Genomic DNA, 12,104 nt, shown 5'->3' with positions numbered 1-12,104 from the left:
AGTTACAATCGGCTAACTTGGTTCTGGCTACAATTTTACCACTGATTATCCACATGTCATTTTTGACACACCCACAAATACATGTTGTGGAAATTTCAAAAATGCATCAAACATTTTGAGCTTTACCAGTTACAATCGGCTAACTTGGTTCTGCTCCAATTTGGTCTTGTTACAATGTGCCTAACATGGACCTTACTTTTGAACATAATGAGCTTTACCAGTTACAATCGGCTAACTTGGTCCTGCTGCAAAAGTGGTATAGCTTTACCAGTTACAATCGGCTAACTTGGTTCTGGCTACAATTTTACCACTGATTATCCACATGTCATTTTTGACACACCCACAATATGCAAACATTTCAGATTATTATTATTACATGTACAGTCCATTTGTTGGAAATGTACAGGAAAAAAAATAAAAATGACAGGCCGAATACAGGTTTATTCTGCCGGGCTGGAGAGAGGCAGTAGTTTAGTAGCAGTTAAAGGCAAGAGTAAACATAAAGGTCTTTAGCTTGGATTTAAAAATAGGCAGAGTAGGGGCAGATCTAATGTGTTCAGGGAGTTTGTTCCAGTTATGAGAGGCATAGTGGGAGAACGCGGCTTCACCATGTTTTGATTTGGTCGTCGGGACAATTAGTAGACCAGTGCCTGAAGATCTCAGGGATCTGGATGGTGCATAGTGTAGAAGCATTTCAGAGATGTAGTGTGGGCCTGACCTGTTGAGAGATTTGTAAACTATTAGCAGAATTTTAAAGTCTATTCTAAGATTTACTGGCAGCCAATGCAGGGATTTGAGAACTGGTGTAATGTGTTCAGCTTTCTTGGTTCTTGTTAGAACTCTAGCAGCCGCATTCTGAATGAGCTGTAGTTGTTTAATAGCTTTTTTGGGAAGACCATTGAAAAGACTGTTGCAGTAGTCTAGCCTGCTAGAAATGAAAGCATGAATTAGTTTTTCAAGATCTTGTTTGGACATATAGCCTCTAATCCTTGCTATATTTGTTGCTGCAGGGGAGAGAGAGATGAATGGAAAGGAACCATGGATTAGTGAATGGGATGGATAAACAGTCATTGACTAGTGAAGTAGTCTTCATTATTGAAAACAGTCTGAGACATATCTCAAAGCATGAAATAGCCTTAAGGCAAGGAGAGCAACAAAAGACCTCCAGATACAGAACAGAGCAAGCAACAATGACAACAGAAATTACATTGTTTTAAGTCAGACACCGCATGAAAGAAGGAGGTGGGTTGCAAACAGCTTGCAGATGAAGCAGCCATCTTAGGCAGCAGACTGGAGCAGAATTAAAGAGGGTGCCCTGTCTGAGTTGAATTGAATGCATCAGCTAAGCAGTCAGCTGAACCTTTCTTCTTCAGCTCCTCACATAACCAGCAACTCTCTGAGTCGACCTGGTTGACCTTGTCGGCATCTGTAACAAAAATGTGCGGTGTTAAAATCAGTTGATCCCATACTGACAAATGGAGACTGATGGATTTTAATCTCACAATGACAGAGGAGGTTGAGTAAACACTTACAGTCCTTCCAAAACTTTTTGAGTTTGTCAAGCTTTTCCTGCCGTGAGAGGTGAGGTGTGAGGGGGAAAAAGGGCGAGGAGGTGGCGGGAGGGTTTTCCTCAGTGGGCACCAGCGTTTGCCCCCCAGCCTGAAGGTTCTGAATGTTTGCTGAAAGGGTTTGGAGTAGAAAGATGTTACAGTACATGTCATGTTTGTCTCTCTCAGTCATGTTTGTCTCTCTGTCATGTTTGGAGTAGAAAGATGCTCTCTCTCTCTCTCTCTCTCTCTCTAAATTCAGTTGACTTTGCCATTTCCCACGGATATTGTCGCGTTTTTTTCTTCATGGCTTGAAGTCTGCCTTCACGCGCCTAGTCAGCTTGAAAATAGAACTCACGCCTAAACGATAAAATCGGCGCAGCTCATGACAGGACATAGTATGGGCCCCACTGATGCCGGCGTCCGAAGGGCGCCAGCCGAAAGATTTGGGCTGTTTGAAGCTGATTTAGAGGATAATATCGCATTTTAAATTATATTAGGATAACACTGTAGTGTTGTCATTATTCAGTCTTAACCATCAATATTTGCTCCTTTTCTCATTCACCTTCATCTCACCACCATCCCTGTTGAATCATCATACTCTCTCTCTGCTCTGAATACACCAGAGGGAACAAAGAAATACTATCAACTAATGACTAGTTGAGTTATTTTTGCTGGCCACAAACCTGGATCGTCTGATAGAAGATTTTCTTCCTCTGAATCTCTGGTACTGCTGGCACTGTTCACCTCTTCCTCCACTTCCACACTCCTCTCTGCACTGTTAACGTCCTCCTCCAACTTCACACTCCTCCCTGACAAATCATTGTCGCTTGAAGAGGGTCCTGCTGGCTCTGTAGAGTGTACATGACACATATATTGTAATAAAATACTTGTAATATTGTAACCAAAATTTCAGTTACTCAATATTGTTTGCTTTAAAGCCCCAATCAGTAAGATTTTTGACATTTTTTACCTTAGTATAACTGCTTTTTAGTCACAGGACATGGTAGATTGACTTTTAATAGGGAGACCCTCGTCTTTATTTATCCCACACCACCCTCCATTGGCCAGCACTGGGACTAAGCAGTTTGTCTGTCACGTCCCGTAGCAAGAAAAAAGAAAAAACAAAAGCATGCGCGCATGCGCTGTACAGCGGAAGCGCTGTGTTCAGTAAAACGAGGAAGTAACTCGATTCGGATTTGCTACGAAAATGATGTTTCACGGAACTATGGATTATTATTTCATCACGTGGTGAGTACCCGATGTCACAACATGTACATAGAGCTTTCTGGCGCTGTGTTTTGTTGACTTTGAACGCCGATATCATTATCGATACTAATGCACGCAGAGGGCGCAGTTGGAAACTTACTGAATGGGGCTTTAATTAACTGCTTACAACATGGAAAAATAACAAAATAAACAGGACTGAATCATGCAGAATATTGACCGAAATCGAAATTTACCTGCAACCATATTTCAGTCTGCATCAAAGCCGTTCCTACCCTGGCCATATAACTTCAAGTTATTTTAACATTGGCTGTCATTTGTGGGCTGCTTTTACTTTCATATAATGGTCATTATGTGGACAAATAAATTGTGTTGATCCTTCTTATTTTTTTATTATTATTATTACTATTATTATTATTATTAGTAGTAGTAGTAGTAGTAGTAGTATTACAAATAAATCCCCACAGACCCACTGCAATTGTGCCAACTACCATGTCATTCAACACAATGCTGCCGTGTGTGTCTCACCTCCTTCATCAGTTAGGACTGGTTCATTGGAAGGTGCCGGTGGGGGAGGGGCTGTGTCTGATTCAGCATCTGTTGTTAGGCAAGAGCCAGGGAGGGACAACTGATTTATATGAACGGCTTGCAAACAATTGTTTGCATTGATTAAATGTTCGCTAGACAGGAGGGAAATGTAAACACTCTGTGAAGTAAGCATATTTCACTAAGGTCTAACAGGGTAATTTCCAGTAGTTAAGAAAAGTTGAATAAATGTTCAGATGGCGCCAGACAGACTAGACAGTTCTCTAGGTTAACATGGCAGAGTGATTCACGTAGCCTATCTGCCTCGCCTCACACAGAGACAGGCAGACAGCAGCTGCACCAGTCCAGCACTCACCTGCCTTCCTATAAATCTCTCCTCTCTTTCTTCCCTATCCTTTCTTTTTTGGAAACCTGACTTTGCTTTGGCTTTTGGCATGTTGCTGGTTACTGGTCGTCTCCTCTCTCCTCTCTCCTCTCATCTGATCGATCAGCGCGCAACTCTGTTGTTATTGCTGCTGCCCCACGCTGCCTGGATGGGAGGCGTGCCTATTTCTCCTGTGTCAGCCAGGCAGGGAGAAACCATTTCTTGAAAATCGAAGGGAGGTGTGTGTGCAAGATGATTTGTTTTTTTTGCCAAAAAGAAGCAATTCGTTTTACTAGTACATGGAATAAAATAGTATATTAATTACAATAGGTTAATAATTTAATACTGCAAAAAATTCCCTAGTGTCCAAGCTTTTAGGGCCCCTGTCAGCTTCAAGGGCCCCTAGAATCGTCCTAGGTTTCCCCCCCACTACGGCGCCCCTGGCCCTGTGTACACAGCCTCATTGACTATTAGGACGCCTATTTAAAAGTGTGGGTAAAGGCAAGGCGTAGGCAAGGCTTGGGTGCTGTGTGTGAACGTAGGGACACACAGAGCGCACAGGGTGAATTTTATGAATGGAAAGTGAAAACGATACGTATCATAGCGCATTTCCCAGTGCGCATATGCAAATCTGAGTCATTTCGCAGTGTGTATACGCCATATACCTGCATATCACGTAGACTACACCACTGGTTTATTACTGTTCCCAGTGCTCAAGCGTGTTGTGGGTGCAGGGCGAGGAGGGGAAGCTGTAGTGGGCGACTCGACTTGTCATAGTGGCGCTTGAGAGTGAGTCTTTTGTTAAGGAGTTGGGCGTTGACTTGCTGGGCACATTTTGGGGTCGGTTCGAGTAGTTTGGTGCTTACTGGAATGGCTGCGTGTGTCTGTCGTGACATCAGACGTTCAGCTGGGGAGCCCAGTGTTGAATCTACAACGTTAGTTTTCATTGTGAATTAGAAAATGGTCAGGGGGGGCCACTCTGCACCCTATCGTGGGCCGCATCTGGCCCCCGGGCCGTAAATTGAGTATCACTGGTCTAAATACTACACAGCGCTGGATGGATGGCGTGCCATACTCTCTCAATGATATAATACCTTTCATCTTAGAGGTGTCCCTCCTGTCCTCCTGTGTGGTGGTGGAGTCCACCATTGGCTCGTCCTCCCATGGGCGAGACACTGAGGCCTTTGTCTGTTCCTCAGAACCGTCCAGCACTTCTTTGGGTTTGGCCTCCAGTTCAATTCCCCTCTCCACACTACCTTCACCTTCCTCCTCTTGCTCCATCTGAAACCAAGGGATTAGGTGATTATGCACATTCAATTCAATTCAATTGTTTATTTCGACGGGACAGTGCAAAATTAATGAACACAAAAACCATGAGACAGATACAGTTACCTGGAACATAATAAGGGTGTAAAAATTGCCGGATTTAGCACAAGGCTAATTTCCATCCGTTGTCCCCGGATTAAACACTCAGATTAAGATTAGTAACATCATAAGATTTAGCCCAGATATCTTGCATGGAAGCAAATCAAAGGTGTGAATACACCTATCTCGCATCGACTTCAAATTACTCCTCCTCACCTTCAAAGCCCTCCACAGCCTAGCCCCCCCCTACCTGACTGACCTCCTCATCCCCCATCGCCCCTCCCGTACACTCCGATCCTCTTCTACTGCCACCCTCATCATCCCCCCATCCAGACTCAAAACCTTTGGTGACCGTGCTTTCTCCCGCACTGCACCCCAACTTTGAAACTCCCTCCCCCAGACCGTCCGAGACTCTCCCTCACTCACTCCCCACTTTCAAAACCCGACTTAAAACCTACCTGTTCTCCCAAGCTTACAACCTCCCCTACCCCTGAGTGACCACCTCCTCCAAATCATCACCCCAAAACCCCCCCACCCCCCCCCTCCTGTTATCTTCCTCCCCTCTGCTTCTCCATACAACCTTGCCCTGAACCGCCACTGTTATTTGTAGGCTATTTGTTCCCTGTAACTGTTGCCTGTTACTTGTATCTGTTGCCTGTTTCTGTTCCCTGTCGCTTGTCTTTTGTTTCTCTGTTAAGCGTCTTTGGGTCTTGAAAAGCGCTATATAAAATAAATGAACTATTATTATTATTTACACCCTAGGACAGAGCAGAGCGCAAAAGCAGCCGCTCGTCACGGCTGCCTTTAATAGCAGTTCATCTCCAAAAGGGCAGCAGACTTGCAGGCATTTTTTTTCCATGTCATGACCAAACAACGCGAAACACACCGTGAACACCCTCAAGTTATATTACTGAGTTACTGCTAAAAGCAATATATTAATAATGTTACTTTTGTAATGAGTTACCCCCAACACTTCTTTTTTTTTATTTTTTATTTAGCCTTTATTTAACCAGGTTTGTCCCATTGAGATCAAAGATCTATTTTACAAGAGAGACCTGGCCAAGAAACAGCAGCAACACAAAGTTACAACAAACAAACACATAAACACATACAATTGAATAACATTAAAATGATCAAATAAAACATTTGCATACAGACAGCCTGTTCTCAAGAGATTTTACCATAGCCTTAAAACCATTTAAGGTTACTAAGCTATTAAGTTTAAGATCAGACTGCAGACTGTTCCATGCGGTGGGTGCAGAGAACCTAAAAGCTTTCTTCCCCAATTCAGTTCGGACTTTGGGAACAGAAAATTGTAGAGTGTCCTGAGAACGAAGATTGTAATTCCCACATTTGAAGCTTAAAAGTGACGACAGCTAGGTAGGAACTTTGCCAAGAATGGCTTTGTAAATTAAGACATACCAATGACCGAGGCGGCGTGTAAGCAGGCCAATTCACTTTTGAATACAATGCACAATGATGAGTAAGAGATCCACAGTTTGTAATGAACCTCAAAGCCCCATGATACACACTGTCCAGCATGTGGAGACACTGAGCAGTGGCATTCATATATAGCACATCGCCATAGTCAAGAACAGGTAGAAAGGTAGACTCCACCAGTTTTTTCTTCACAAAAAAAGAAAAGCAAGACTTGTTTCTAAAATAAAATCCTAATAAAACTTTCAGCTTCTTTGAAGCATACTGAATATGCGCCTTAAAAGACAAGCGGTCATCAATTAAAAACCCAAGGTATTTGAAAGTAGATACCAACTCAATTTCTTTACCATTTCTGGTGACAATTTTATCACTCAATGCTGATCTTACTGTATTTGAAGTAGTAAAGAACATAAGTTTGGTTTTGTCAGCATTTAGAACCAGCTGCAGATTACAAAGCTGTTCTTGTACTCTGTCAAATGCAAGCTGAAGATAGGCAAAAGCCCTGGCAGGAGTAGGTGCAAGGCAGTAGATGACAGTGTCATCAGCATAGAAATGAAAGGATGCATTTGGAATATTTTGTCCAATACAATTTATGTACATAGTAAATAATAATGGACCCAAAACCGAAACTTGGGGCACCCCCTTGTGGACATGCAATACCTCAGAGGCAGCACCCTCTAACTGGATAGTCTGGGTTCTGTCTGTGAGATAGTTTCCAATCCACCCAACTGCATGCTCAGAAAAACCAATAGATTTAAGACAGCCAATTAAAGTAATATGGTCAACGGTATCAAAGGCCTTAGAGAGAGAAATCTAAGGCCACTGCTCATCATTCACACCTGTTGCAACAACATAATATCTTATTTCAGCTTAATTTATCTTATGTTGTTATGTTGTGTTGTTAATGTTATGTTCTCTGACATTTATCTTATGTTGGGTAAGACAAAATGCCATGTCATTTCCACAGTAGTCAAAAGCCGACGTTAAAAGAATGAAGCCCTCGAGGCTTCAGTTTACAGGTCCACTGTGGTGTGGACCTGTGATGACCTTATTATGATTCTTATTATTGTTTATTATGTCGCGGGTCCACGCCTCTGTGTGTGTGTGTGTGTGTGTGTGTGTGTGTGTGTGTGTGTGTGTGTGTGTGTGTGTGTGTGTGTGTGTGTGTGTGTGTGTGTGTGTGTGTGTGTGTGTGTGTGTGTGTGTGTGTGTGTGTGTGTGTGTGTGTGTGTGTGTGTGTGTGTGTGTGTGTGTGTGTGTGTGTCAGGGATTCCGTTAGCTGGTAATAGCCGGCCGGCAAATTAAAAGGTCGCCGGCTCAAGTAGCCGGTTGGAAATGCCAAATAAATAAATCCATTATATAAAATAGCCCAATATTGTGTGACCAGTGATGTTGCCATAAGCTACAACTTAATAGAATTAAATATTATATATTTTCGCCCCGCTGTTATGTTGAGTGGTTGGGGCAGACGCTCCATGCGCGCGTGATTTCTAACCCCACATAGGATAAGCAATAACCACGCCTTGTGGCGCCGGGATTGGCCAGGAGCAACACTGGAGCAGAGCCGAAGAGTTCCGACATCTCCATTCACTCCAATGGACCAGTTTTTTTCCAGGAAGTAGAAAGTGGAACTCTTCAGTAAAAAAAGCAGCACTGTCAAGTTGCATCAAAATAGACAGTGTTGTACTTTGAAAGGGTTTTTCATCCCTTGAAATGAATCAAATTGTACATTATCTGCTTTATTTTAGCATGCAAAAGTAGCGCGAGACCCATTCCTGGCTGTTCATTGGCTAATGATTCTTGCATTTTGGTCCTCCGCTGACGCCACTCTCTCTCTAGAGGACACTACACTGGAGCAGACTCTACACTGGAGGCCACGCAGCCCAGCGATTTCATGAACCAAACAGACAGCGATATTGAGAGCGGACATTGAAATGAATTATGGTCACCTACCTTCCTTAGCATAGTAATAATAATAATAAGCATAATAATTGTAATCTACACAATCTACACAATCTACAAAAACATGCAATAATATAAACGGTGTTGTGTTCACGTTCATAGCTCATATATAATATGATGTATCGTTAATTTCGAGCTCAATTCTTACCCAGAGAAAAGGTACAGCACTGAAAATGTAACAAGCAATAGTTTTTTAAACATCTTTATTTTAAAAGATGAAAAACCCCAGGTGCTCCTGGCCAATCCCGGTGCCACAGGGCGTGGTTATTGCTTATCCTATGTGGGGTTAGAAATCACGCTCCATGCGTACACTACAGCTGCAGCATCCCGCACCCGACAGGCCGGTGCAGCGGAGAGCGTTTTGGCTTGACACAAGAGACCGAAATGTCAACGCAGACATCCCTCAGCCAGTTATTTTTATGTAATGATGGTCCAGAACAAGATCCAACCAGCCATGAGAAGCCGCCACAGCGAGGAAAAGTTGGGTTGATAAAAATCGCAAGTTGCTTTGCACATTCTGAGCGCTGATCGAAGAAACTGCCGCAAGCATATTGCGAGAATTCTCGCAGCGACAGAGAAGTCCTCTTCAGGTTGTAAAGCTTATTATTATGTCCGTTAATTTAGCCACTAATGTCAACATCATTTCAGCATAAATAACCTACTAGAACCTCAATTGATTTGCCATGGAGTATTTAATGCTTTCATTTATTTGTCTGAACACTTTATGGAGCATCGTCTCAAAGCTCACAACAGGCAACAAGGGATTTCGTTCTCAGATGTAGGCTACAGGTAACACAAGGCTAATATTCTTACATTTGCCCTTGAGTTTAAAGTAAAGCAAATATTCTCATGTTGTGAAGTAGGCTATAAGTCCGTTCTGAAAGTTGGATGCCCGCCTCGTGTCAACCAGCTGCAGTCCCTCGTCATCGTGTCAATATAGACCACTTCAGAAAATATATAGGCTATAAAGTTTGACTGACTGCACGTCTCATCTCTGGCTTGTTGCAGGTAGGCAACTTAGTTAGTTAGTTAGTTAGTTAGTTAGTTTATTTCGATCAGAAAGCAAAGAATATTCACAGAATAGGAAAAAAAACAGAAGAAAACAAAAGATACATAAGGCTGACCGAAAGGGTTTTAGGGCTGAAGCTAGCTAGCTTATTAAATGCCCTTACCCTTTTTCCTTTACGTTATATGTAAACATATGCAGTACATATGCATACACATGGATACATACATGCATTGATTTACACACACAAATAGCACATGCTCCTAGTTATTCATACATGCCTATACACACATAGGCTACCTACTACATATAATTACACATACATAGCTAATACCAAACATACTACAGGAAATACAAGTGACCCATAAGTCCTGATTATGTACCATCACGTCTATACTTCTCCAGAATAATGTTTCTATACTTTTTTTTGAATTGCACAAGATTTTTACTTTCTTTGATCTCGTCAGGTAATTTATTCCACAGTTTCACACCACAGACAGATACGCACATGCTTTTCAGAGTGCTATGAACAATTGGTTGTTTGAAATTCAATCTCCCTCTCAGCTCATAACCACCTTCTCTATCACTGAACTGTTTTTGTATATTACCAGGAAGTAAGTTATGTCGCGCTTTATACAGAGTTTGGGCGGTTTTGAACTCCACCAGATCCCAAAACTTCAGCGTCTTTGATTTATGAAACAGTACATTTGTGTGTTCATGATAACCTACCTTATTCACTATCCTTATTGCTCTCTTTTGCATGTTGCATATTGTCTGTAAGTTGCTTCTATAGGTGTTTCCCCATACTTCAACACAATAAGTCAGGTATGGTAAGAAGAGTGTACAGTACAGTGTTTGCAATGATTTGATGTTCAAAAAGTGCCTTGTTTTGCATAGAATCCCCACAGTGCTTGCTAACTTGGACCTGATATATCTGATATGTGGTTTCCAGCTAAAGTTGTGGTCGATTATTACTCCTAAAAATGTGTTCTCATGTACTCTTTCTAGTTTAACACTGTCAATCATTAATTCTACGGGAGTATTCAGATGTTTATTAGTTTTGCCAAAGATCATAAATTTTGTTTTTTTTGTGTTTAATGATAGTTTATTTGCATCAAACCACAACTTTAGCTTCTTAATTTAGATTATCTTTCAAGTTTAATTTCACGTTCTTCGATGCAAAGAGACATTTAATGTAGGCCCGCCAGTGTCTTTCTTTGCTTAATTAAACGGGAAAATATGACAAACTCAGTTCACAAAGTGTGTGACGAGTTCATTCACTATAATAAAATACATTTGTTGGATAATAGCTTTTGTTTTTTTGTGTTTTATTGTTTAATCTTAATGAGTCTGCAAACCCGAACTGAATTAATTAATTAAAGAAGACATTTATCTTATGTTGGGTAAGACAAAATGCCATGTCATTTCCACAGTAGTCAAAAGCCGACGTTAAAAGTATAGATTATATACTATAAATTAAGTATAAATTAAGCTTTACTGTAGACCACCTACCTGTCGACGTTGGATGTAAATCATCAGACCTGCTTTCGCTCTGCGTCGTCTCCCTCCCTCTGGATGATGAGTGAGTGCTGGACCTTCTGAGCCCAACTCCCTCCAGGATTCGCACTTCTCACACTTCCCGGATCAATAGCTCATAAACGAAGCGTTTGTACTGCACACACGATGCCTCTTTCCCATCTTAGTAAGGTAGACAACGAGCTACATCCTCATTTCACCTAAATGAGCGATCCTCCGAGCTGGACAAAATGGTCTCTATGTGCTGCGAGTGCTTAGGGACCGTCTACAAAGTGCAACACATGTTAGAAGTAGTTAACACTGAGTGTTAATTTAAAGCTTACTCTCACCAGTGTGAATACAAATTAACTCTTATTGTATTTACTCCTTGTGGGAGTTATTCCCACTTTACACCAAGTGTTGATTTTTAATTAACTCCTGTCAGTGTATATCTAAATCTACTACTATACTTTAAAATTTGCATGTAATGTGAAAAAACAAACAAACACAATTCATTATGTCAATGTCTTCATTTATTGAGAAGCAAAAGTAGAAGATACCAACTTATCATCTGTCTGAATCAAATAACAAAGGCATATTGCGCAATAAGCACCAAGACTGTATGGCATTCATTTCCAAATCATTACTTCCATCCAACAACTTTACTCTTGGTGGACGGTTTGGCTGCTGGTTGTAAACAGTCAAAAGCATGTATTCTACCAGCCAGTTGTTCAGCATTTAGGAAGTTGCCCTGAATGTACTGCAGAAAAAGTTTCAGCTCAAACGGAGGGACCCCCTCTAAAACAGCATGCATTATGTCTACAGAAAAACTGTTGGCTGTGTGGAATTACTGAAGTGAATTTAACAGACAAGTGTGTTTCACACAATATACATAGGATCTGTTTGCATAGTTTGACAGTGCTGTGTGTGCATATCGATAGTTCTTAGTACAACTTCCGGATCATCTTCAAACAATGCTTCTCAAGGAGACAGAAACGACAGCAGTATCGAGCCCCAAATGACTCCACAAAGCCAAACAGACCATGCAAACCAATATTTTCCACAGTGACCTGAATAATAGTAGCACAAATCATGTGTTTAAACATGGGAATTTGAAGTCCCGCTCTTGAGCGAG

At 41.6% G+C, this 12,104-nt stretch overlaps 1 protein-coding gene across 1 annotated transcript; it reads right to left on the bottom strand.

Annotated features, from left to right (window-relative positions):
* Positions 1–1,301: 1,301 nt before the first annotated feature.
* Positions 1,302–11,089, bottom strand: LOC310779684 (uncharacterized protein; the record flags this gene model as incomplete). Its single annotated transcript, XM_083640184.1, has 6 exons — positions 10,967–11,089; positions 4,779–4,965; positions 3,303–3,371; positions 2,234–2,398; positions 1,533–1,679; positions 1,302–1,426 (listed from the first exon to the last, which is right to left on the bottom strand). The coding sequence occupies exons 1-6, from the start codon at positions 10,988–10,990 to the stop codon at positions 1,302–1,304; spliced, it is 717 nt and encodes a 238-aa protein (XP_083496310.1). The 5' UTR covers positions 10,991–11,089.
* Between the last annotated feature and the right edge of the window lie 1,015 nt (positions 11,090–12,104).

Source organism: Poromitra crassiceps (assembly GCF_964638095.1).
Source record: "Poromitra crassiceps genome assembly, chromosome: 7".
NCBI lineage: Eukaryota > Metazoa > Chordata > Actinopteri > Beryciformes > Melamphaidae > Poromitra > Poromitra crassiceps.
The sequence above is the reverse complement of the archived record's forward strand: the minus strand, read 5'-3'. Positions and strand labels throughout refer to the sequence as shown.